Below are 25,320 nucleotides of genomic sequence, written 5' to 3'. Positions count from 1 at the left end.
GCATGTAAAATGAACTCGGACAAATGAATAAACAGTTGCAAACAGAACGGCGCCAAAACTGCACGGGTTTCTTTTCTATACATTTCTTTACCGCGATATTTTCCAGTTTCGAGAGTTTTTCTCACACTAACTTTTTCTTAAAAACCTAACTTTTACCAAAACTAACTTTTTCGAAAAAACCTAACTTTTTCATAAAAACCTAACTTATACCAAAACTAACTTTTTCTTAAAAACCTAACTTTTACCAAAACTAACTTTTTCGAAAAAACCTAACTTTTTCATAAAAACCTAACTTTTACCAAAACTAACTTTTTCTAAAAAACCTAACTTATACCAAAACTAACTTTTTCTAAAAAACCTAACTTATACCAAAACTAACTTTTTCTAAAAAACCTAACTTTTTCATAAAAACCTAACTTATACCAAAACTAACTTTTTCTTAAAAACCTAACTTTTACCAAAACTAACTTTTTCGAAAAAACCTAACTTTTTCATAAAAACCTAACTTATACCAAAACTAACTTTTTCTTAAAAACCTAACTTTTACCAAAACTAACTTTTTCGAAAAAACCTAACTTTTTCATAAAAACCTAACTGTGAAATTTACTGTTAGCTATAATTTTTAAATGTTACATGAATTATCTCTGAACTACGACGAAGGAACTTAACCACGAATTATAAACACACACTACTTGACGCTATAAGGATTGACATTAAGGGACAATTAGGATGAACTATAATGAACTTTGCATGTAAAATGAACTCGGACAAATGAATAAACAGTTGCAAACAGAACGGCGCCAAGACTGCACGGGTTTCTCTTCTATACATTTCTTTACCGCGATATTTTCCAGTTTCGAGAGTTTTTCTCACATTTTTGGTCCTTCGAACCGGATAGTAGTAAAGAAAGTGTATTTTCGGTCATCATCCTGCTATCAAGGGTGAATTTCGGTTCTTTCGGAAAAGTGCAGTTTTTAAGTGACGCTTCGCGCCATCGCTTTCGCCCCGCTATCAAGGGCAACGGTCTTTCACGCGCCATCGTTCAAATTTCGCGCCATCGCTTTCGTTTGTTCGTTTCGTTCGTGTTTCGTGTAAAGTGTAAAGTAATACCATGGAGAAAAAAATCAAGGCTTCGCAACTCAAAAAGAGGATCGCAGTGGAAGGCCTCAAGACGCTAGAACGTTTTCAAGCGGAGTTTGTGCCCGAATATGCTAGCCAGATTCCAGAAGCGTTGGAGGATTTGGACAGGCACAAGTCGGGGTTTTTCAACTCGATTGAGAAACTCGAAGAGCTGGATGAAAACGACGCCAGCATCGAGGCATACATCCATGAGAGGAGTGATTTTGAGGACCGTCATCGGAAGCTTAAATCATTCCTACGGGAAAACCAACCGAAGGAAGAGGGTACGCTACACGACACGACGGGTTTGGCTTCCTCGACGCTTGCCTTTTTTCGGCCAAACGCTTCCAATCTACGTCTGCCAAAGATCGAGCTTCCGACGTTCGATGGAGACCATACAAGATGGCTTTCGTTCCGAGATCGGTTCATAGCCATGATCGACGCGTCTGCAGAACTTCCCGCCATCGCTAAGCTCCAGTACCTGCTTTCATCGCTAAAGGGAGAAGCAGCTTTACCCTTTGAGCACACCCCTTTAACATCCGACAACTATCCAGTTACGTGGGCGGCACTTCTGAAGCGGTACGATAATTCACGGTTGTTAATCCGTGAATATTATCGTAAATTGCACCATCTTCCGGGTGTGCAATTGGTGTGCGTCGACAAGCTTACGCATCTAGTGGACGAATTCACTCGCTTTGTCAACGGATTGGTGAAGCTGAAAGAACCGGTGGATGCATGGGACACGCCACTTTCGAACATGCTGTTGATGAAGCTTGATCGTGATACATTGTTGGCTTGGGAAAAACATTCCGTGCATTTTCCTAAGGATAAGTACAAGGATGTGATCGCATTTGTGCAGGATCGGATCCAGATCCTAAAATCGGCGAACGATTTTGCGTGTGAGCAAATTGTTAGTGGAAGAAAGGTGGCCGGCACTCATCATCAGGCAGTACAAAAAGGGTTCATTGCAGACACAGCTGCATCAAACACGGCCCATTCCTCAACCCCGGCTCATTCTCAGCGATTGAAGTGTCCCTTAGCATGCACCGACGGTCATCTTCTACGCAACTGTCCGGTATTCATCGCTAAGGATGTTCAGCAGCGACGAGATGTCGTTACAATGAAACACTTGTGTTGGAACTGTTTCAGTGGCACTCATCAAGTCAAATCGTGCAAGTCTGACTATTCGTGTCGAACTTGCCATCAACGCCACAATACACTTCTGCATCACACTCCGGGTACAGTGGTAAGCATGACATCATGTTCGGATGACGGTAAGGTGTTCCTGGAAACGGCACAGATTGTAATCCAGGATGGTTGCGGTAATGCGCTTGAGGCAAGGGCTCTACTGGATTCGGGGTCCATGTCAAATTTCATTACTGAGGAATGCGCTCGAAAACTATTGACCAACCGCAACAAGGTCAATATTGCTGTTTCGGGCATAGGAAATGCGTTACATCAAGTAAGGGGTTCGATCGTCGCTACAGTTCGGTCCAAGAATCAACCCTTCGCTACGGAAATGGCTTTCTTGATTTTGGACAAGCCATCAGCTGCCATCCCTACTTCATTTTCGGACATCTCATCGTGGAAAATGCCAGATGTGGCATTAGCTGATCGCGCCTTCAACGTTCCGGGACAAGTCGACATCATCATCGGAGGCGATACTTTCTGGGAACTTCACACCGGTCGCAAACGCTCTCTCGGTATGGGAAGACCGTGGCTGGTGGAAACCCATTTCGGTTGGGTGGTCACCGGAAACATTCATCATTCATCGCCTGGTCCGCGACTGTGTCATCTCGCAGCAAAGGACATCCCATTAGAAGACGTCATGCATCGGCCTTCGCAGAACCAAACGCTACCAGAGGATTCTGCGCTATCGGTGGAAGAGGATGCATGCGAAAGACACACCGTTCGCTACTCATCGGGAAGGTATGTCGATCGTTTACCCTTTACCACCAATCCAGATGTCGTTTTAGGGGGTTCACAAACCACAGCAGATTGTGGACGTCGTTCCATGAAACGTCGTCTAAACGATAACCCTAAAATGAAGGAAGAGTACGTCAAATTCATGGTCGAGTACAAGCGGTGGGATCACATGAAAAAAATAACCGATCCAACAGACGACGTGACACGAGGACTACTCCCAGACAAAACTCTAAATTGCCATCGTTGGTGGCACAAGCCACATTGGTCAAGCAGCAAGCGAGAAGCAGAACGTCGGTTGTGTCGTCTGCCCCAGCAACCGTCATTTTCGGATGAGCTGCACGATATCGAGAACAGGAGAGATGTTCCGCGCAACTCGAAGCTGAAGTGCCCATCACCAACCATTGAGCAATCGGGAAAGCTGCGCGTTGGTGGCCGGCTTCGTAATGCAAGTGACTGAATCAAGCTTGATCATGCTTTCGAGTGAGTTTCTTGGTAGGGTCGATCATGCTAGTGTACCGCAGGTTGATAGGAGTTTTGATTGCGTCAATCAGCGTCAGGAAACCAAATCGTTGGCATATTAAATCATTCAACAATCATACTAAATCCGCTTAGCATCAATTCAGGGAGCTAGTCGATATTACACCTGAATAGTTTACAACAACAAACCACGCTACATTGTTGACACTCATGGTTGTCAGTACACGAAAAAACAAAACACCAACATACACACAGTTACACTCATACGGAATGTTAGGAGATAAGCAGTTACATGAATTTCTAAAGCGAAAAGTAGATTAGTAGATCAGAACATTGCATGAATTTTTAAAGAAGTTCCTTCTTTGGTGGCCGGGAATGTGAAATTTACTGTTAGCTATAATTTTTAAATGTTACATGAATTATCTCTGAACTACGACGAAGGAACTTAACCACGAATTATAAACACACACTACTTGACGCTATAAGGATTGACATTAAGGGACAATTAGGATGAACTATAATGAACTTTGCATGTAAAATGAACTCGGACAAATGAATAAACAGTTGCAAACAGAACGGCGCCAAGACTGCACGGGTTTCTCTTCTATACATTTCTTTACCGCGATATTTTCCAGTTTCGAGAGTTTTTCTCACACTAACTTATACCAAAACTAACTTTTTCTAAAAAACCTAACTTATACCAAAACTAACTTTTTCTAAAAAACCTAACTTATACCAAAACTAACTTTTTCTAAAAAACCTTACTTTTTCGAAAAAACCTAACTTTTACCAAAACTAACTTTTTCGAAAAAACCTAACTTATACCAAAACTAACTTTTTCTTAAAAACTTAACTTATACCAAAACTAACTTTTTCGAAAAAACCTAACTTTTTCATAAAAACCTAACTTATACCAAAACTAACTTTTTCTTAAAAACCTAACTTTTACCAAAACTAACTTTTTCGAAAAAACCTAACTTTTTCATAAAAACCTAACTTATACCAAAACTAACTTTTTCTTAAAAACCTAACTTTTACCAAAACTAACTTTTTCGAAAAAACCTAACTTTTTCATAAAAACCTAACTGTGAAATTTACTGTTAGCTATAATTTTTAAATGTTACATGAATTATCTCTGAACTACGACGAAGGAACTTAACCACGAATTATAAACACACACTACTTGACGCTATAAGGATTGACATTAAGGGACAATTAGGATGAACTATAATGAACTTTGCATGTAAAATGAACTCGGGTAAATGAATATACAGTTGCAAACAGAACGGCGCCAAGACTGCACGGGTTTCTCTTCTATACATTTCTTTACCGCGATATTTTCCAGTTTCGAGAGTTTTTCTCACACTAACTTATACCAAAACTAACTTTTTCTAAAAAACCTAACTTATACCAAAACTAACTTTTTCTAAAAAACCTAACTTATACCAAAACTAACTTTTTCTAAAAAACCTTACTTTTTCGAAAAAACCTAACTTTTACCAAAACTAACTTTTTCGAAAAAACCTAACTTATACCAAAACTAACTTTTTCTTAAAAACTTAACTTATACCAAAACTAACTTTTTCGAAAAAACCTAACTTTTTCATAAAAACCTAACTTATACCAAAACTAACTTTTTCTTAAAAACCTAACTTTTACCAAAACTAACTTTTTCGAAAAAACCTAACTTTTTCATAAAAACCTAACTTATACCAAAACTAACTTTTTCTTAAAAACCTAACTTTTACCAAAACTAACTTTTTCGAAAAAACCTAACTTTTTCATAAAAACCTAACTTATACCAAAACTAACTTTTTCTAAAAAACCTAACTTATACCAAAACTAACTTTTTCTAAAAAACCTAACTTATACCAAAACTAACTTTTTTCTAAAAAACCTAACTTTTTCATAAAAACCTAACTTATACCAAAACTAACTTTTTCTAAAAAACCTAACTTATACCAAAACTAACTTTTTCTAAAAAACCTAACTTATACCAAAACTAACTTTTTCTAAAAAACCTAACTTTTTCATAAAAACCTAACTTATACCAAAACTAACTTTTTCTAAAAAACCTAACTTATACCAAAACTAACTTTTTCTAAAAAACCTAACTTATACCAAAACTAACTTTTTCTAAAAAAACCTAACTTTTTCATAAAAACCTAACTTATACCAAAACTAACTTTTTCTTAAAAACCTAACTTTTACCAAAACTAACTTTTTCGAAAAAACCTAACTTTTTCATAAAAACCTAACTTATACCAAAACTAACTTTTTCTTAAAAACCTAACTTTTACCAAAACTAACTTTTTCGAAAAAACCTAACTTTTTCATAAAAACCTAACTTATACCAAAACTAACTTTTTCTTAAAAACCTAACTTTTACCAAAACTAACTTTTTCGAAAAAACCTAACTTTTTCATAAAAACCTAACTTATACCAAAACTAACTTTTTCTAAAAAACCTAACTTATACCAAAACTAACTTTTTCTAAAAAACCTAACTTATACCAAAACTAACTTTTTCTAAAAAACCTAACTTTTTCATAAAAACCTAACTTATACCAAAACTAACTTTTTCTGAAAAACCAAACTTATACCAAAACTAACTTTTTCTAAAAAACCTAACTTATACCAAAACTAACTTTTTCTAAAAAAACCTAACTTTTTCATAAAAACCTAACTTATACCAAAACTAACTTTTTCTTAAAAACCTAACTTTTACCAAAACTAACTTTTTCTAAAAAACCTAACTTATACCAAAACTAACTTTTTCTAAAAAAACCTAACTTTTTCATAAAAACCTAACTTATACCAAAACTAAATTTTTCTTAAAAACCTAACTTTTACCAAAACTAACTTTTTCGAAAAAACCTAACTTATACCAAAACTAACTTTTTCGAAAAAACCTAACTTATACCAAAACTAACTTTTTCTAAAAAACCTAACTTATACCAAAACTAACTTTTTCTAAAAAACCTAACTTTTTCATAAAAACCTAACTTATACCAAAACTAACTTTTTCTGAAAAACCAAACTTATACCAAAACTAACTTTTTCTAAAAAACCTAACTTATACCAAAACTAACTTTTTCTAAAAAAACCTAACTTTTTCATAAAAACCTAACTTATACCAAAACTAACTTTTTCTTAAAAACCTAACTTTTACCAAAACTAACTTTTTCTAAAAAACCTAACTTATACCAAAACTAACTTTTTCTAAAAAAACCTAACTTTTTCATAAAAACCTAACTTATACCAAAACTAACTTTTTCTAAAAAACCTAACTTATACCAAAACTAACTTTTTCTAAAAAAACCTAACTTTTTCATAAAAACCTAACTTATACCAAAACTAACTTTTTCTAAAAAACCTAACTTATACCAAAACTAACTTTTTCTAAAAAACCTAACTTATACCAAAACTAACTTTTTCTAAAAAACCTAACTTTTTCATAAAAACCTAACTTATACCAAAACTAACTTTTTCTGAAAAACCAAACTTATACCAAAACTAACTTTTTCTAAAAAACCTAACTTATACCAAAACTAACTTTTTCTAAAAAAACCTAACTTTTTCATAAAAACCTAACTTATACCAAAACTAACTTTTTCTTAAAAACCTAACTTTTACCAAAACTAACTTTTTCGAAAAAACCTAACTTTTTCATAAAAACCTAACTTATACCAAAACTAACTTTTTCTTAAAAACCTAACTTTTACCAAAACTAACTTTTTCGAAAAAACCTAACTTTTTCATAAAAACCTAACTTATACCAAAACTAACTTTTTCTTAAAAACCTAACTTTTACCAAAACTAACTTTTTCGAAAAAACCTAACTTTTTCATAAAAACCTAACTTATACCAAAACTAACTTTTTCTTAAAAACCTAACTTTTACCAAAACTAACTTTTTCGAAAAAACCTAACTTTTTCATAAAAACCTAACTTATACCAAAACTAACTTTTTCTAAAAAACCTAACTTATACCAAAACTAACTTTTTCTAAAAAACCTAACTTATACCAAAACTAACTTTTTCTAAAAAACCTGACTTATACCAATACTAACTTTTTCGAAAAAACCTAACTTATACCAAAACTAACTTTTTCGAAAAAACCTAACTCATACCAAAACTAACTTTTTCGAAAAAACCTAACTTATAAAAAAACTAACTTTTTCGAAAAAACCTAACTTATACCAAAACTCACTTTTTCTAAAAAACCTAACTTATACCAAAACTAACTTTTTCGAAAAAACCTAACTTATACCAAAACTAACTTTTTCGAAAAAACCTAACTTTTACCAAAACTAACTTATTCTAAAAAACCTAACTTTTTCTCAAAAACCTAACTTATACCAAAATTAACTTTTTCTTAAAAACCTAACTTTTTCTAAAAAACCTAACTTATACCAAAACTAACTTTTTCGAAAAAACCTTACTTTTTCGAAAAAACCTAACTTTTACCAAAACTAACTTTTTCGAAAAAACCTAACTTTTTCATAAAAACCTAACTTATACCAAAACTAACTTTTTCTAAAAAACCTAACTTTTTCATAAAAACCTAACTTATACCAAAACTAACTTTTTCTTAAAAACCTAACTTTTACCAAAACTAACTTTTTCGAAAAAACCTAACTTTTTCATAAAAACCTAACTTATACCAAAACTAACTTTTTCTTAAAAACCTAACTTTTACCAAAACTAACTTTTTCGAAAAAACCTAACTTATACCAAAACTAACTTTTTCTGAAAAACCAAACTTATACCAAAACTAACTTTTTCTAAAAAACCTAACTTATACCAAAACTAACTTTTTCTAAAAAAACCTAACTTTTTCATAAAAACCTAACTTATACCAAAACTAACTTTTTCTTAAAAACCTAACTTTTACCAAAACTAACTTTTTCGAAAAAACCTAACTTTTTCATAAAAACCTAACTTATACCAAAACTAACTTTTTCTTAAAAACCTAACTTTTACCAAAACTAACTTTTTCGAAAAAACCTAACTTTTTCATAAAAACCTAACTTATACCAAAACTAACTTTTTCTAAAAAACCTAACTTATACCAAAACTAACTTTTTCTAAAAAACCTAACTTATACCAAAACTAACTTTTTCTAAAAAACCTGACTTATACCAATACTAACTTTTTCGAAAAAACCTAACTTATACCAAAACTAACTTTTTCGAAAAAACCTAACTCATACCAAAACTAACTTTTTCGAAAAAACCTAACTTATAAAAAAACTAACTTTTTCGAAAAAACCTAACTTATACCAAAACTCACTTTTTCTAAAAAACCTAACTTATACCAAAACTAACTTTTTCGAAAAAACCTAACTTATACCAAAACTAACTTTTTCGAAAAAACCTAACTTTTACCAAAACTAACTTATTCTAAAAAACCTAACTTTTTCTCAAAAACCTAACTTATACCAAAATTAACTTTTTCTTAAAAACCTAACTTTTTCTAAAAAACCTAACTTATACCAAAACTAACTTTTTCGAAAAAACCTTACTTTTTCGAAAAAACCTAACTTTTACCAAAACTAACTTTTTCGAAAAAACCTAACTTTTTCATAAAAACCTAACTTATACCAAAACTAACTTTTTCTAAAAAACCTAACTTTTTCATAAAAACCTAACTTATACCAAAACTAACTTTTTCTTAAAAACCTAACTTTTACCAAAACTAACTTTTTCGAAAAAACCTAACTTTTTCATAAAAACCTAACTTATACCAAAACTAACTTTTTCTTAAAAACCTAACTTTTACCAAAACTAACTTTTTCGAAAAAACCTAACTTTTTCATAAAAACCTAACTTATACCAAAACTAACTTTTTCTAAAAAACCTAACTTATAAAAAAACTAACTTTTTCTAAAAAACCTAACTTATACCAAAACTAACTTTTTCTAAAAAACCTATCTTTTTCATAAAAACCTAACTTATACCAAAACTAACTTTTTCTTAAAAACCTAACTTTTACCAAAACTAACTTTTTCGAAAAAACCTAACTTTTTCATAAAAACCTAACTTATACCAAAACTAACTTTTTCTAAAAAACCTAACTTTTACCAAAACTAACTTTTTCGAAAAAACCTAACTTTTTCATAAAAACCTAACTTATACCAAAACTAACTTTTTCTAAAAAACCTAACTTATACCAAAACTAACTTTTTCTAAAAAACCTAACTTATACCAATACTAACTTTTTCTAAAAAACCTAACTTATACCAATACTAACTTTGTCGAAAAAACCTAACTTATACCAAAACTAACTTTTTCTAAAAAACCTAACTTATACCAAAACTAACTTTTTCGAAAAAACCTAACTTATACCAAAACTAACTTTTTCGAAAAAAACTAACTTTAACTAAAACTAACTTATTCTAAAAAACCTAACTTTTTCTCAAAAACCTAACTTATACCAAAACTCACTTTTTCTAAAAAACCTAACTTATACCAATACTAACTTTTTCTAAAAAACCTAACTTATACCAATACTAACTTTTTCGAAAAAACCTAACTTATACCAAAACTAACTTTTTCTTAAAAACCTAACTTATACCAAAACTAACTTTTTCTAAAAAACCTAACTTATACCAATACTAACTTTTTCGAAAAAACCTAACTTATACCAAAACTAACTTTTTCTAAAAAACCTTACTTTTTCGAAAAAACCTAACTTTTACCAAAACTAACTTTTTCGAAAAAACCTAACTTTTTCATAAAAACCTAACTTATACCAAAACTAATTTTTTCTAAAAAACCTAACTTTTTCATAAAAACCTAACTTATACCAAAACTAACTTTTTCTTAAAAACCTAACTTTTACCAAAACTAACTTTTTCGAAAAAACCTAACTTTTTCATAAAAACCTAACTTATACCAAAACTAACTTTTTCTTAAAAACCTAACTTTTACCAAAACTAACTTTTTCGAAAAAACCTAACTTTTTCATAAAAACCTAACTTATACCAAAACTAACTTTTTCTTAAAAACCTAACTTATACCAAAACTAACTTTTTCTAAAAAACCTAACTTATACCAAAACTAACTTTTTCTAAAAAACCTAACTTTTTCATAAAAACCTAACTTATACCAAAACTAACTTTTTCTTAAAAACCTAACTTTTACCAAAACTAACTTTTTCGAAAAAACCTAACTTTTTCATAAAAACCTAACTTATACCAAAACTAACTTTTTCTTAAAAACCTAACTTTTACCAAAACTAACTTTTTCGAAAAAACCTAACTTTTTCATAAAAACCTAACTTATACCAAAACTAACTTTTTCTAAAAAACCTAACTTATACCAAAACTAACTTTTTCTAAAAAACCTAACTTATACCAATACTAACTTTTTCTAAAAAACCTAACTTATACCAAAACTAACATTTTCTTAAAAACCTAACTTATACCAAAACTAACTTTTTCGAAAAAACCTAACTTATACCAAAACTAACTTTTTCGAAAAAACCTAATTTATACCAAAACTAACTTTTTCGAAAAAACCTAACTTTTTCATAAAAACCTAACTTATACCAAAACTAACTTTTTCGAAAAAACCTAACTTATACCAAAACTAACTTTTTCTTAAAAACCTAACTTTTACCAAAACTAACTTTTTCGAAAAAACCTAACTTTTTCATAAAAACCTAACTTATACCAAAACTAACTTTTTCGAAAAAACCTAACTTATACCAAAACTAACTTTTTCTTAAAAACCTAACTTATACCAAAACTAACTTTTTCTAAAAAAACCTAACTTATACCAAAACTAACTTTTTCGAAAAAACCTAATTTATACCAAAACTAACTTTTTCGAAAAAACCTAACTTATACCAAAACTAACTTTTTCGAAAAAACCTAACTTATACCAAAACTAACTTTTTCTAAAAAACCTAACTTATACCAAAACTAACTTTTTCTAAAAAACCTAACTTATACCAAAACTAACTTTTTCGAAAAAACCTAACTTATACCAAAACTAAATTTTTCTTAAAAACCTAACTTATACCAAAACTAACTTTTTCGAAAAAACCTAACTTACACCAAAACTAACTTTTTCTTAAAAACCTAACTTTTACCAAAACTAACTTTTTCGAAAAAAACCTAACTTTTTCATAAAAACCTAACTTATACCAAAACTAACTTTTTCTAAAAAACCTAACTTATACCAAAACTAACTTTTTCTAAAAAACCTAACTTATACCAAAACTAACTTTTTCGAAAAAACCTAACTTATACCAAAACTAACTTTTTCTAAAAAACCTAACTTATACCAAAACTAACTTTTTCTAAAAAACCTAACTTATACCAAAACTAACTTTTTCTTAAAAACCTAACTTATACCAAAACTAACTTTTTCGAAAAAACCTAACTTATACCAAAACTAACTTTTTCGAAAAAACCTAACTTATACCAAAACTAACTTTTTCGAAAAAACCTAACTTATACCAAAACTAACTTTTTCTTAAAAACCTAACTTATACCAAAACTAACTTTTTCGAAAAAACCTAACTTTTTCATAAAAACCTAACTTATAACAAAACTAACTTTTTCGAGAAAACCTAACTTATACCAAAACTAACTTTTTCTTAAAAACCTAACTTATACCAAAACTAACTTTTTCTTAAAAACCTAACTTATACCAAAACTAACTTTTTCGAAAAAACCTTACTTATACCAATACTGACTTTTTCGAAAAAACCTAACTTATACCAAAACTAACTTTTTCATAAAAACCTAACTTATACCAAAACTAACTTTTTCTAAAAAACCTAACTTATACCAAAACTAACTTTTTCTAAAAAACCTAACTTATACCAAAACTAACTTTTTCTAAAAAAAATAACTTATACCAAAACTAACTTTTTCGAAAAAACCTAACTTATACCAAAACTAACTTTTTCTTAAAAACCTAACTTATACCAAAACTAACTTTTTCGAAAAAACCTAACTTTTTCATAAAAACCTAACTTATACCAAAACTAACTTTTTCGAAAAAAACCTAACTTATACCAAAACTAACTTTTTCTTAAAAACCTAACTTATACCAAAACTAACTTTTTCTAAAAAACATAACTTATACCAAAACTAACTTTTTCGAAAAAACCTAACTTATACCAAAACTAACTTTTTCTTAAAAACCTAACTTATACCAAAACTAACTTTTTCGAAAAAACCTAACTTTTTCATAAAAACCTAACTTATACCAAAACTAACTTTTTCGAAAAAACCTAACTTATACCAAAACTAACTTTTTCGAAAAAACCTAACTTATACCAAAACTAACTTTTTCTAAAAAACCTTACTTTTTCGAAAAAACCTAACTTTTACCAAAACTAACTTTTTCGAAAAAACCTAACTTATACCAAAACTAACTTTTTCTAAAAAACCTAACTTATACCAAAACTAACTTTTTCTAAAAAACCTAACTTATACCAAAACTAACTTTTTCGAAAAAACCTAACTTATACCAAAACTAACTTTTTCGAAAAAACCTAACTTATACCAAAACTAACTTTTTCTTAAAAACCTAACTTATACCAAAACTAACTTTTTCGAAAAAACCTAACTTATACCAAAACTAACTTTTTCGAAAAAACCTAACTTATACCAAAACTAACTTTTTCTTAAAAACCTAACTTATACCAAAACTAACTTTTTCGAAAAAACCTAACTTATACCAAAACTAACTTTTTCTTAAAAACCTAACTTATACCAAAACTAACTTTTTCTAAAAAAACCTAACTTATACCAAAACTAACTTTTTCGAAAAAACCTAATTTATACCAAAACTAACTTTTTCGAAAAAACCTAACTTATACCAAAACTAACTTTTTCGAAAAAACGTAACTTATACCAAAACTAACTTTTTCTAACAAACCTAACTTATACCAAAACTAACTTTTTCGAAAAAACCTAACTTATACCAAAACTAACTTTTTCTAAAAAACCTTACTTTTTCGAAAAAACCTATCTTTTACCAAAACTAACTTTTTCGAAAAAACCTAACTTTTTCATAAAAACCTAACTTATACCAAAACTAACTTTTTCGAAAAAACCTAACTTATACCAAAACTAACTTTTTCTTAAAAACCTAACTTTTACCAAAACTAACTTTTTCGAAAAAACCTAACTTTTTCATAAAAACCTAACTTATACCAAAACTAACTTTTTCTTAAAAACCTAACTTATACCAAAACTAACTTTTTCTTAAAAACCTAACTTATACCAAAACTAACTTTTAAGAAAAAACCCAACTTATACCAAAACTAACTTTTTCGAAAAAACCTAACTTATACCAAAACTAACTTTTTCTAAAAAACCTAACTTATACCAAAACTAACTTTTTCTTAAAAACCTAACTTATACCAAAACTAACTTTTTCGAAAAAACCTAACTTATACCAAAACTAACTTTTTCAAAAAAACCTAACTTTTTCATAAAAACCTAACTTATACCAAAACTAACTTTTTCGAAAAAACCTATCTTATACCAAAACTAACTTTTTCGAAAAAACCTAACTTATACCATAACTAACTTTTTCTAAAAAACCTTACTTTTTCGAAAAAACCTAACTTTTACCAAAACTAACTTTTTCTAAAAAACCTAACTTATACCAAAACTAACTTTTTCTAAAAAACCTAACTTATACCAAAACTAACTTTTTCGAAAAAACCTAACTTATACCAAAACTAACTTTTTCGAAAAAACCTAACTTATACCAAAACTAACTTTTTCTTAAAAACCTAACTTATACCAAAACTAACTTTTTCGAAAAAACCTAACTTATACCAAAACTAACTTTTTCGAAAAAACCTAACTTATACAAAAACTAACTTTTTCTTAAAAACCTAACTTATGCCAAAACTAACTTTTTCGAAAAAACCTAACTTATACCAAAACTAACTTTTTCTTAAAAACCTAACTTATACCAAAACTAACTTTTTATTAAAAACCTAACTTATACCAAAACTAACTTTTTCGAAAAAACCTAACTTATACCAAAACTAACTTTTTCGAAAAAACCGAACTTTTTCATAAAACCCTAACTTATACCAAAACTAACTTTTTCGAAAAAACGTAACTTATACCAAAACTAACTTTTTCGAAAAAACCTAACTTATACCAAAACTAACTTTTTCTTAAAAACCTAACTTATACCAAAACTAACTTTTTCGAAAAAACCTAACTTATACCAAAACTAACTTTTTCTAAAAAACCTTACTTTTTCGAAAAAACCTAACTTTTACCAAAACTAACTTTTTCGAAAAAACCTAACTTTTTCATAAAAACCTAACTTATACCAAAACTAACTTTTTCGAAAAAACCTAACTTATACCAAAACTAACTTTTTCTTAAAAACCTAACTTTTACCAAAACTAACTTTTTCGAAAAAACCTAACTTTTTTATAAAAACCTAACTTATACCAAAACTAACTTTTTCTTAAAGACCTAACTTATACCAAAACTAACTTTTTCTTAAAAACCTAACTTATACCAAAACTAACTTTTAAGAAAAAACCCAACTTATACCAAAACTAACTTTTTCGAAAAAACCTAACTTATACCAAAACTAACTTTTTCTAAAAAACCTAACTTATACCAAAACTAACTTTTTCTTAAAAACCTAACTTATACCAAAACTAACTTTTTCTTAAAAACCTAACTTATACCAAAACTAACTTTTTCAAAAAAACCTAACTTTTTCATAAAAACCTAACTTATACCAAAACTAACTTTTTCGAAAAAACCTAACTTATACCAAAACTAACTTTTTCGAAAAAACCTAACTTATACCAAAACTAACTTTTTCTAAAAAACCTTACTTTTTCGAAAAAACCTAACTTTTACCAAAACTAACTTTTTCGAAAAAACCTAACTTATACCAAAACTAACTTTTTCGAAAAAACCTAACTTATACCAAAACTAACTTTTTCGAAAAAACCTAAATCATACCAAAACTAACTTTTTCGAAAAAACCTAACTTATACCAAAACTAACTTTTTCTTAAAAACCTAACTTATACCAAAACTAACTTTTTCGAAAAAACCTAACTTATACCAAAACTAACTTTTTCGAAAAAACCTAACTTATACCAAAACTAACTTTTTCGAAAAAACCTAACTTTTTCATAAAAACCTAACTTATACCAAAACTAACTTTTTCGAAAAAACCTAACTTATACCAAAACTAACTTTTTCAAAAAAACCTAACTTTTTCATACAAACCTAACTTATACCAAAACTAACTTTTTTTTAAAAACCTAACTTATACCAAAACTAACTTTTTCTTAAAAACCTAACTTATACCAAAACTAACTTTTTCGAAAAAGCCTAACTTATACCAAAACTAACTTTTTCGAAAAAACCTAACTTATACCAAAACTAACTTTTTCTTAAAAACCTAACTTATACCAAAACTAACTTTTTCTAAACAACCTAACTTATACCAAAACTAATTTTTTTTTAAAAACCTAACTTATACCAAAACTAACTTTTTCTAAAAAACCTAACTTATAAAAAAACTAATTTTTTTTTAAAAACCTAACTTATACCAAAACTAACTTTTTCTAAAAAACCTAACTTTTTCGAAAAAACCTAACTTTTATCAAAACTAACTTTTTCTTAAAAACCTAACTTATACCAAAACTAACTTTTTCTAAAAAACCTAACTTTTTCGAAAAAACCTAACTTATACCAAAACTAACTTTTTCGAAAAAACCTAACTTATACCAAAACTAACTTTTTCGAAAAAACCTATCTTATACCAAAACTAACTTTTTCGAAAAAACCTAACTTATACCATAACTAACTTTTTCTAAAAAACCTTACTTTTTCGAAAAAACCTAACTTTTACCAAAACTAACTTTTTCTAAAAAACCTAACTTATACCAAAACTAACTTTTTCTAAAAAACCTAACTTATACCAAAACTAACTTTTTCGAAAAAACCTAACTTATACCAAAACTAACTTTTTCGAAAAAACCTAACTTATACCAAAACTAACTTTTTCTTAAAAACCTAACTTATACCAAAACTAACTTTTTCGAAAAAACCTAACTTATACCAAAACTAACTTTTTCGAAAAAACCTAACTTATACAAAAACTAACTTTTTCTTAAAAACCTAACTTATACCAAAACTAACTTTTTCGAAAAAACCTAACTTATACCAAAACTAACTTTTTCTTAAAAACCTAACTTATACCAAAACTAACTTTTTATTAAAAACCTAACTTATACCAAAACTAACTTTTTCGAAAAAACCTAACTTATACCAAAACTAACTTTTTCGAAAAAACCGAACTTTTTCATAAAACCCTAACTTATACCAAAACTAACTTTTTCGAAAAAACGTAACTTATACCAAAACTAACTTTTTCGAAAAAACCTAACTTATACCAAAACTAACTTTTTCTTAAAAACCTAACTTATACCAAAACTAACTTTTTCGAAAAAACCTAACTTATACCAAAACTAACTTTTTCTAAAAAACCTTACTTTTTCGAAAAAACCTAACTTTTACCAAAACTAACTTTTTCGAAAAAACTTAACTTTTTCATAAAAACCTAACTTATACCAAAACTAACTTTTTCGAAAAAACCTAACTTATACCAAAACTAACTTTTTCTTAAAAACCTAACTTTTACCAAAACTAACTTTTTCGAAAAAACCTAACTTTTTTATAAAAACCTAACTTATACCAAAACTAACTTTTTCTTAAAGACCTAACTTATACCAAAACTAACTTTTTCTTAAAAACCTAACTTATACCAAAACTAACTTTTAAGAAAAAACCCAACTTATACCAAAACTAACTTTTTCGAAAAAACCTAACTTATACCAAAACTAACTTTTTCTAAAAAACCTAACTTATACCAAAACTAACTTTTTCTTAAAAACCTAACTTATACCAAAACTAACTTTTTCTTAAAAACCTAACTTATACCAAAACTAACTTTTTCAAAAAAACCTAACTTTTTCATAAAAACCTAACTTATACCAAAACTAACTTTTTCGAAAAAACCTAACTTATACCAAAACTAACTTTTTCGAAAAAACCTAACTTATACCAAAACTAACTTTTTCTAAAAAACCTTACTTTTTCGAAAAAACCTAACTTTTACCAAAACTAACTTTTTCGAAAAAACCTAACTTATACCAAAACTAACTTTTTCGAAAAAACCTAACTTATACCAAAACTAACTTTTTCGAAAAAACCTAAATCATACCAAAACTAACTTTTTCGAAAAAACCTAACTTATACCAAAACTAACTTTTTCTTAAAAACCTAACTTATACCAAAACTAACTTTTTCGAAAAAACCTAACTTATACCAAAACTAACTTTTTCGAAAAAACCTAACTTATACCAAAACTAACTTTTTCGAAAAAACCTAACTTTTTCATAAAAACCTAACTTATACCAAAACTAACTTTTTCGAAAAAACCTAACTTATACCAAAACTAACTTTTTCAAAAAAACCTAACTTTTTCATACAAACCTAACTTATACCAAAACTAACTTTTTTTTAAAAACCTAACTTATACCAAAACTAACTTTTTCTTAAAAACCTAACTTATACCAAAACTAACTTTTTCGAAAAAGCCTAACTTATACCAAAACTAACTTTTTCGAAAAAACCTAACTTATACCAAAACTAACTTTTTCTTAAAAACCTAACTTATACCAAAACTAACTTTTTCTAAACAACCTAACTTATACCAAAACTAATTTTTTTTTAAAAACCTAACTTATACCAAAACTAACTTTTTCTAAAAAACCTAACTTATAAAAAAACTAATTTTTTTTTAAAAACCTAACTTATACCAAAACTAACTTTTTCTAAAAAACCTAACTTTTTCGAAAAAACCTAACTTTTATCAAAACTAACTTTTTCTTAAAAACCTAACTTATACCAAAACTAACTTTTTCTAAAAAACCTAACTTTTTCGAAAAAACCTAACTTATACCAAAACTAACTTTTTCGAAAAAACCTAACTTATACCAAAACTAACTTTTTCGAAAAAACCTAACTTATACCAAAACTAACTTTTTCGAAAAAACCTAATTTATACCAAAACTAACTTTTTCGAAAAAACCTAACTTATACCAAAACTAACTTTTTCTTAAAAACCTAACTTATACCAAAACTAACTTTTTCTAAAAAACCTAACTTATACCAAAACTAACTTTTTCTCAAAAACCTAACTTATACCAAAACTAACTTTTTCTAAAAAACCTAACTTATACCAAAACTAACTTTTTCGAAAAAACCTAACTTTTACCAAAACTAACTTTTTCTAAAAAACCTTACTTTTTCGAAAAAACCTAACTTTTACCAAAACTAACTTTTTCGAAAAAACCTAACTTATACCAAAACTAACTTTTTCTAAAAAACCTAACTTATACCAAAACTAACTTTTTCTAAAAAACCTAACTTATACCAAAACTAACTTTTTCTTAAAAACCTAACTTATACCAAAACTAACTTTTTCAAAAAAACCTAACTTTTTCATAAAAACCTAACTTATACCAAAACTAACTTTTTCGAAAAAACCTAACTTATACCAAAACTAACTTTTTCTAAAAAACCTAACTTTTTCGAAAAAACCTAACTTATACCAAAACTAACTTTTTCGAAAAAACCTAACTTATACCAAAACTAACTTTTTCTTAAAAACCTAACTTATACCAAAACTAACTTTTTCTTAAAAACCTAACTTATACCAAAACTAACTTTTAAGAAAAAACCCAACTTATACCAAAACTAACTTTTTCGAAAAAACCTAACTTATACCAAAACTAACTTTTTCTAAAAAACCTAACTTATACCAAAACTAACTTTTTCTTAAAAACCTAACTTATACCAAAACTAACTTTTTCGAAAAAATCTAACTTATACCAAAACTAACTTTTTCAAAAAAACCTAACTTTTTCATAAAAACCTAACTTATACCAAAACTAACTTTTTCGAAAAAACCTAACTTATACCAAAACTAACTTTTTCGAAAAAACCTAACTTATGCCAAAACTAACTTTTTCTAAAAAACCTTACTTTTTCGAAAAAACCTAACTTTTACCAAAACTAACTTTTTCGAAAAAACCTAACTTATACCAAAACTAACTTTTTCGAAAAAACCTAACTTATACCAAAACTAACTTTTTCTTAAAAACCTAACTTATACCAAAACTAACTTTTTCGAAAAAACCTAACTTATACCAAAACTAACTTTTTCGAAAAAACCTAACTTATACCAAAACTAACTTTTTCTTAAAAACCTAACTTATACCAAAACTAACTTTTTCGAAAAAACCTAACTTATACCAAAACTAACTTTTTCGAAAAAACCTAACTTATACCAAAACTAACTTTTTCGAAAAAACCTAACTTTTTCATAAAAACCTAACTTATACCAAAACTAACTTTTTCGAAAAAACCTAACTTATACCAAAACTAACTTTTTCAAAAAAACCTAACTTTTTCATACAAACCTAACTTATACCAAAACTAACTTTTTCTTAAAAACCTAACTTATACCAAAACTAACTTTTTCTTAAAAACCTAACTTATACCAAAACTAACTTTTTCGAAAAAACCTAACTTATACCAAAACTAACTTTTTCGAAAAAACCTAACTTATACCAAAACTAACTTTTTCTAAAAAACCTAACTTATACCAAAACTAATTTTTTTATAAAAACCTAACTTATACCAAAACTAACTTTTTCGAAAAAACCTAACTTATACCAAAACTAACTTTTTCTAAAAAACCTTACTTTTTCGAAAAAACCTAACTTTTACCAAAACTAACTTTTTCGAAAAAACCTAACTTATACCAAAACTAACTTTTTCTAAAAAACCTAACTTATACCAAAACTAACTTTTTCTAAAAAACCTAACTTTTTCGAAAAAACCTAACTTTTACCAAAACTAACTTTTTCTTAAAAACCTAACTTATACCAAAACTAACTTTTTCTAAAAAACCTAACTTTTTCGAAAAAACCTAACTTATACCAAAACTAACTTTTTCTTAAAAACCTAACTTATACCAAAACTAACTTTTTCGAAAAAACCTAACTTATACCAAAACTAACTTTTTCGAAAAAACCTAACTTATACCAAAACTAACTTTTTCTTAAAAACCTAACTTATACCAAAACTAACTTTTTCTAAAAAACCTAACTTATACCAAAACTAATTTTTTTTTAAAAACCTAACTTATACCAAAACTAACTTTTTCGAAAAAACCTAACTTATACCAAAACTAACTTTTTCTAAAAAACCTTACTTTTTCGAAAAAACCTAACTTTTACCAAAACTAACTTTTTCGAAAAAACCTAACTTATACCAAAACTAACTTTTTCTAAAAAACCTAACTTATACCAAAACTAACTATTTCTAAAAAACCTAACTTTTTCGAAAAAACCTAACTTTTACCAAAACTAACTTTTTCTTAAAAACCTAACGTATACCAAAACTAACTTTTTCTAAAAAACCTAACTTTTTCGAAAAAACCTAACTTATACCAAAACTAACTTTTTCGAAAAAACCTAATTTATACCAAAACTAACTTTTTCGAAAAAACCTAACTTATACCAAAACTAACTTTTTCGAAAAAACCTAATTTATACCAAAACTAACTTTTTCGAAAAAACCTAACTTATACCAAAACTAACTTTTTCTTAAAAACCTAACTTATACCAAAACTAACTTTTTCTAAAAAACCTAACTTATACCAAAACTAACTTTTTCTCAAAAACCTAACTTATACCAAAACTAACTTTTTCTAAAAAACCTAACTTATACCAAAACTAACTTTTTCGAAAAAACCTAACTTATACCAAAACTAACTTTTTCTAAAAAACCTTACTTTTTCGAAAAAACCTAACTTTTACCAAAACTAACTTTTTCGAAAAAACCTAACTTATACCAAAACTAACTTTTTCTAAAAAACCTAACTTATACCAAAACTCACTTTTTCTAAAAAACCTAACTTATACCAAAACTAACTTTTTCGAAAAAACCTAACTTATACCAAAACTAACTTTTTCGAAAAAACCTAACTTATACCAAAACTAACTTTTTCTTAAAAACCTAACTTATACCAAAACTAACTTTTTCATAAAAACCTAACTTATACCAAAACTAACTTTTTCTTAAAAACCTAACTTATACCAAAACTAACTTTTTCTAAAAAAACCTAACTTATACCAAAACTAACTTTTTCGAAAAAACCTAACTTATACCAAAACTAACTTTTTCGAAAACACCTAACTTATACCAAAACTAACTTTTTCTAAAAAACCTAACTTATACCAAAACTAACTTTTTCTCAAAAACCTAACTTATACCAAAACTAACTTTTTCGAAAAAACCTAACTTATACCAAAACTAACTTTTTCTTAAAAACCTAACTTATACCAAAACTAACTTTTTCGAAAAAACCTAACTTATACCAAAACTAACTTTTTCTTAAAAACCTAACTTATACCAAAACTAACTTTTTCTCAAAAACCTAACTTATACCAAAACTAACTTTTTCGAAAAAACCTAACTTATACCAAAACTAACTTTTTCTTAAAAACCTAACTTATACCAAAACTAACTTTTTCGAAAAAACCTAACTTTTACCAAAACTAACTTTTTCGAAAAAACCTAACTTTTTCATAAAAACCTAACTTATACCAAAACTAACTTTTTCGAAAAAACCTAACTTATACCAAAACTAACTTTTTCTAAAAAAACCTAACTTATACCAAAACTAACTTTTTCGAAAAAACCTAATTTATACCAAAACTAACTCTTTCGAAAAAACCTAACTTATACCAAAACTAACTTTTTCGAAAAAACCTAACTTATACCAAAACTAACTTTTTCTAAAAAACCTAACTTATACCAAAACTAACTTTTTCTCAAAAACCTAACTTATACCAAAACTAACTTTTTCTTAAAAACCTAACTTATACCAAAACTAACTTTTTCGAAAAAACCTAATTTATACCAAAACTAACTTTTTCGAAAAAACCTAACTTATACCAAAACTAACTTTTTCGAAAAAACCTAACTTATACCAAAACTAACTTTTTCTAAAAAACCTTACTTTTACCAAAACTAACTTTTTCGAAAAAACCTAACTTATACCAAAACTAACTTTTTCTAAAAAACCTAACTTATACCAAAACTAACTTTTTCTAAAAAACCTAACTTATACCAAAACTAACTTTTTCGAAAAAACCTAACTTATACCAAAACTAACTTTTTCTAAAAAACCTAACTTATACCAAAACTAACTTTTTCGAAAAAACCTAATTTATACCAAAACTAACTTTTTCGAAAAAACCTAACTTATACCAAAACTCACTTTTTCTAAAAAACCTAACTTTTTCTAAAAAACCTAACTTTTAAAAAAACTAACTTTTTCTAAAAAACCTAACTTATACCAAAACTAACTTTTTCTAAAAAAACCTAACTTATACCAAAACTAACTTTTTCGAAAAAACCTAACTTATACCAAAACTAACTTTTTCGAAAAAACCTAACTTATACCAAAACTAACTTTTTCGAAAAAACCTAATTTATACCGAAACTTTTCTAACTAACTTTTTCTTAAAAACCTAACTTATACCAAAACTAACTTTTTCAAAAAAACCTAACTTTTTCATAAAAACCTAACTTATACCAAAACTAACTTTTTCGAAAAAACCTAACTTATACCAAACTAACTTTTTCTAAAAAACCTAACTTTTTCGAAAAAACCTAACTTATACCAAAAATAACTTTTTCGAAAAAACCTAACTTATACCAAAACTAACTTTTTCTTAAAAACCTAACTTATACCAAAACTAACTTTTTCTTAAAAACCTAACTTATACCAAAACTAACTTTTAAGAAACAACCCAACTTATACCAAAACTAACTTTTTCGAAAAAACCTAACTTATACCAAAACTAACTTTTTCTAAAAAACCTAACTTATACCAAAACTAACTTTTTCTTAAAAACCTAACTTATACCAAAACTAACTTTTTCTTAAAAACCTAACTTATACCAAAACTAACTTTTTCAAAAAAACCTAACTTTTTCATAAAAACCTAACTTATACCAAAACTAACTTTTTCGAAAAAACCTAACTTATACCAAAACTAACTTTTCGAAAAAACCTAACTTATACCAAAACTAACTTTTTCTAAAAAACCTTACTTTTTCGAAAAAACCTAACTTTTACCATAACTAACTTTTTCGAAAAAACCTAACTTATACCAAAACTAACTTTTTCGAAAAAACCTAACTTATACCAAAACTAACTTTTTCTTAAAAACCTAACTTATACCAAAACTAACTTTTTCGAAAAAACCTAACTTATACCAAAACTAACTTTTTCGAAAAAACCTAACTTATACCAAAACTAACTTTTTCTTAAAAACCTAACTTATACCAAAACTAACTTTTTCGAAAAAACCTAACTTATACCAAAACTAACTTTTTCGAAAAAACCTAACTTATACCAAAACTAACTTTTTCGAAAAAACCTAACTTTTTCATAAAAACCTAACTTATACCAAAACTAACTTTTTCGAAAAAACCTAACTTATACCAAAACTAACTTTTTCAAAAAAACCTAACTTTTTCATACAAACCTAACTTATACCAAAACTAACTTTTTCTTAAAAACCTAACTTATACCAAAACTAACTTTTTCTTAAAAACCTAACTTATACCAAAACTAACTTTTTCGAAAAAACCTAACTTATACCAAAACTAACTTTTTCGAAAAAACCTAACTTATACCAAAACTAACTTTTTCTAAAAAACCTAACTTATACCAAAACTAATTTTTTTTTAAAAACCTAACTTATACCAAAACTAACTTTTTCGAAAAAACCTAACTTATACCAAAACTAACTTTTTCTAAAAAACCTTACTTTTTCGAAAAAACCTAACTTTTACCAAAACTAACTTTTTCGAAAAAACCTAACTTATACCAAAACTAACTTTTTCTAAAAAACCTAACTTATACCAAAACTAACTTTTTCTAAAAAACCTAACTTTTTCGAAAAAACCTAACTTTTACCAAAACTAACTTTTTCTTAAAAACCTAACTTATACCAAAACTAACTTTTTCTAAAAAACCTAACTTTTTCGAAAAAACCTAACTTATACCAAAACTAACTTTTTCGAAAAAACCTAACTTATACCAAAACTAACTTTTTCTTAAAAACCTAACTTATACCAAAACTAACTTTTTCTAAAAAACCTAACTTATACCAAAACTAATTTTTTTTTAAAAACCTAACTTATACCAAAACTAACTTTTTCGAAAAAACCTAACTTATACCAAAACTAACTTTTTCTAAAAAACCTTACTTTTTCGAAAAAACCTAACTTTTACCAAAACTAACTTTTTCGAAAAAACCTAACTTATACCAAAACTAACTTTTTCTAAAAAACCTAACTTATACCAAAACTAACTTTTTCTAAAAAACCTAACTTTTTCGAAAAAACCTAACTTATACCAAAACTAACTTTTTCGAAAAAACCTAATTTATACCAAAACTAACTTTTTCGAAAAAACCTAACTTATACCAAAACTAACTTTTTCGAAAAAACCTAATTTATACCAAAACTAACTTTTTCGAAAAAACCTAACTTATACCAAAACTAACTTTTTCTTAAAAACCTAACTTATACCAAAACTAACTTTTTCTAAAAAACCTAACTTATACCAAAACTAACTTTTTCTCAAAAACCTAACTTATACCAAAATTAACTTTTTCTAAA

General features: G+C 27.2%; 1 protein-coding gene across 1 annotated transcript; it reads left to right on the top strand.

The window, feature by feature from the left end:
• The first annotated feature begins 1,111 nt into the window (after nt 1-1,111).
• LOC125774325 (uncharacterized) lies at nt 1,112-3,502 on the top strand. Its single transcript, XM_049444595.1, has one exon. The coding sequence runs from the start codon at nt 1,112-1,114 to the stop codon at nt 3,500-3,502; it is 2,391 nt and encodes a 796-aa protein (XP_049300552.1).
• Nucleotides 3,503-25,320: the final 21,818 nt, after the last annotated feature.

Source organism: Anopheles funestus, unplaced genomic scaffold (genome assembly GCF_943734845.2).
Source record: "Anopheles funestus unplaced genomic scaffold, idAnoFuneDA-416_04 scaffold_39_ctg1, whole genome shotgun sequence".
Taxonomy (NCBI): domain Eukaryota; kingdom Metazoa; phylum Arthropoda; class Insecta; order Diptera; family Culicidae; genus Anopheles; species Anopheles funestus.
Note: the sequence above shows the minus strand (reverse complement) of the source record. Positions and strands in the feature narration are given on the sequence as shown.

What these genes read in the sequence shown, in the direction of transcription:
- LOC125774325 (XM_049444595.1), top strand. Translation starts at nt 1,112, where the DNA reads ATGGAGAAAAAAATCAAGGCTTCGCAACTCAAAAAGAGGATCGCAGTG.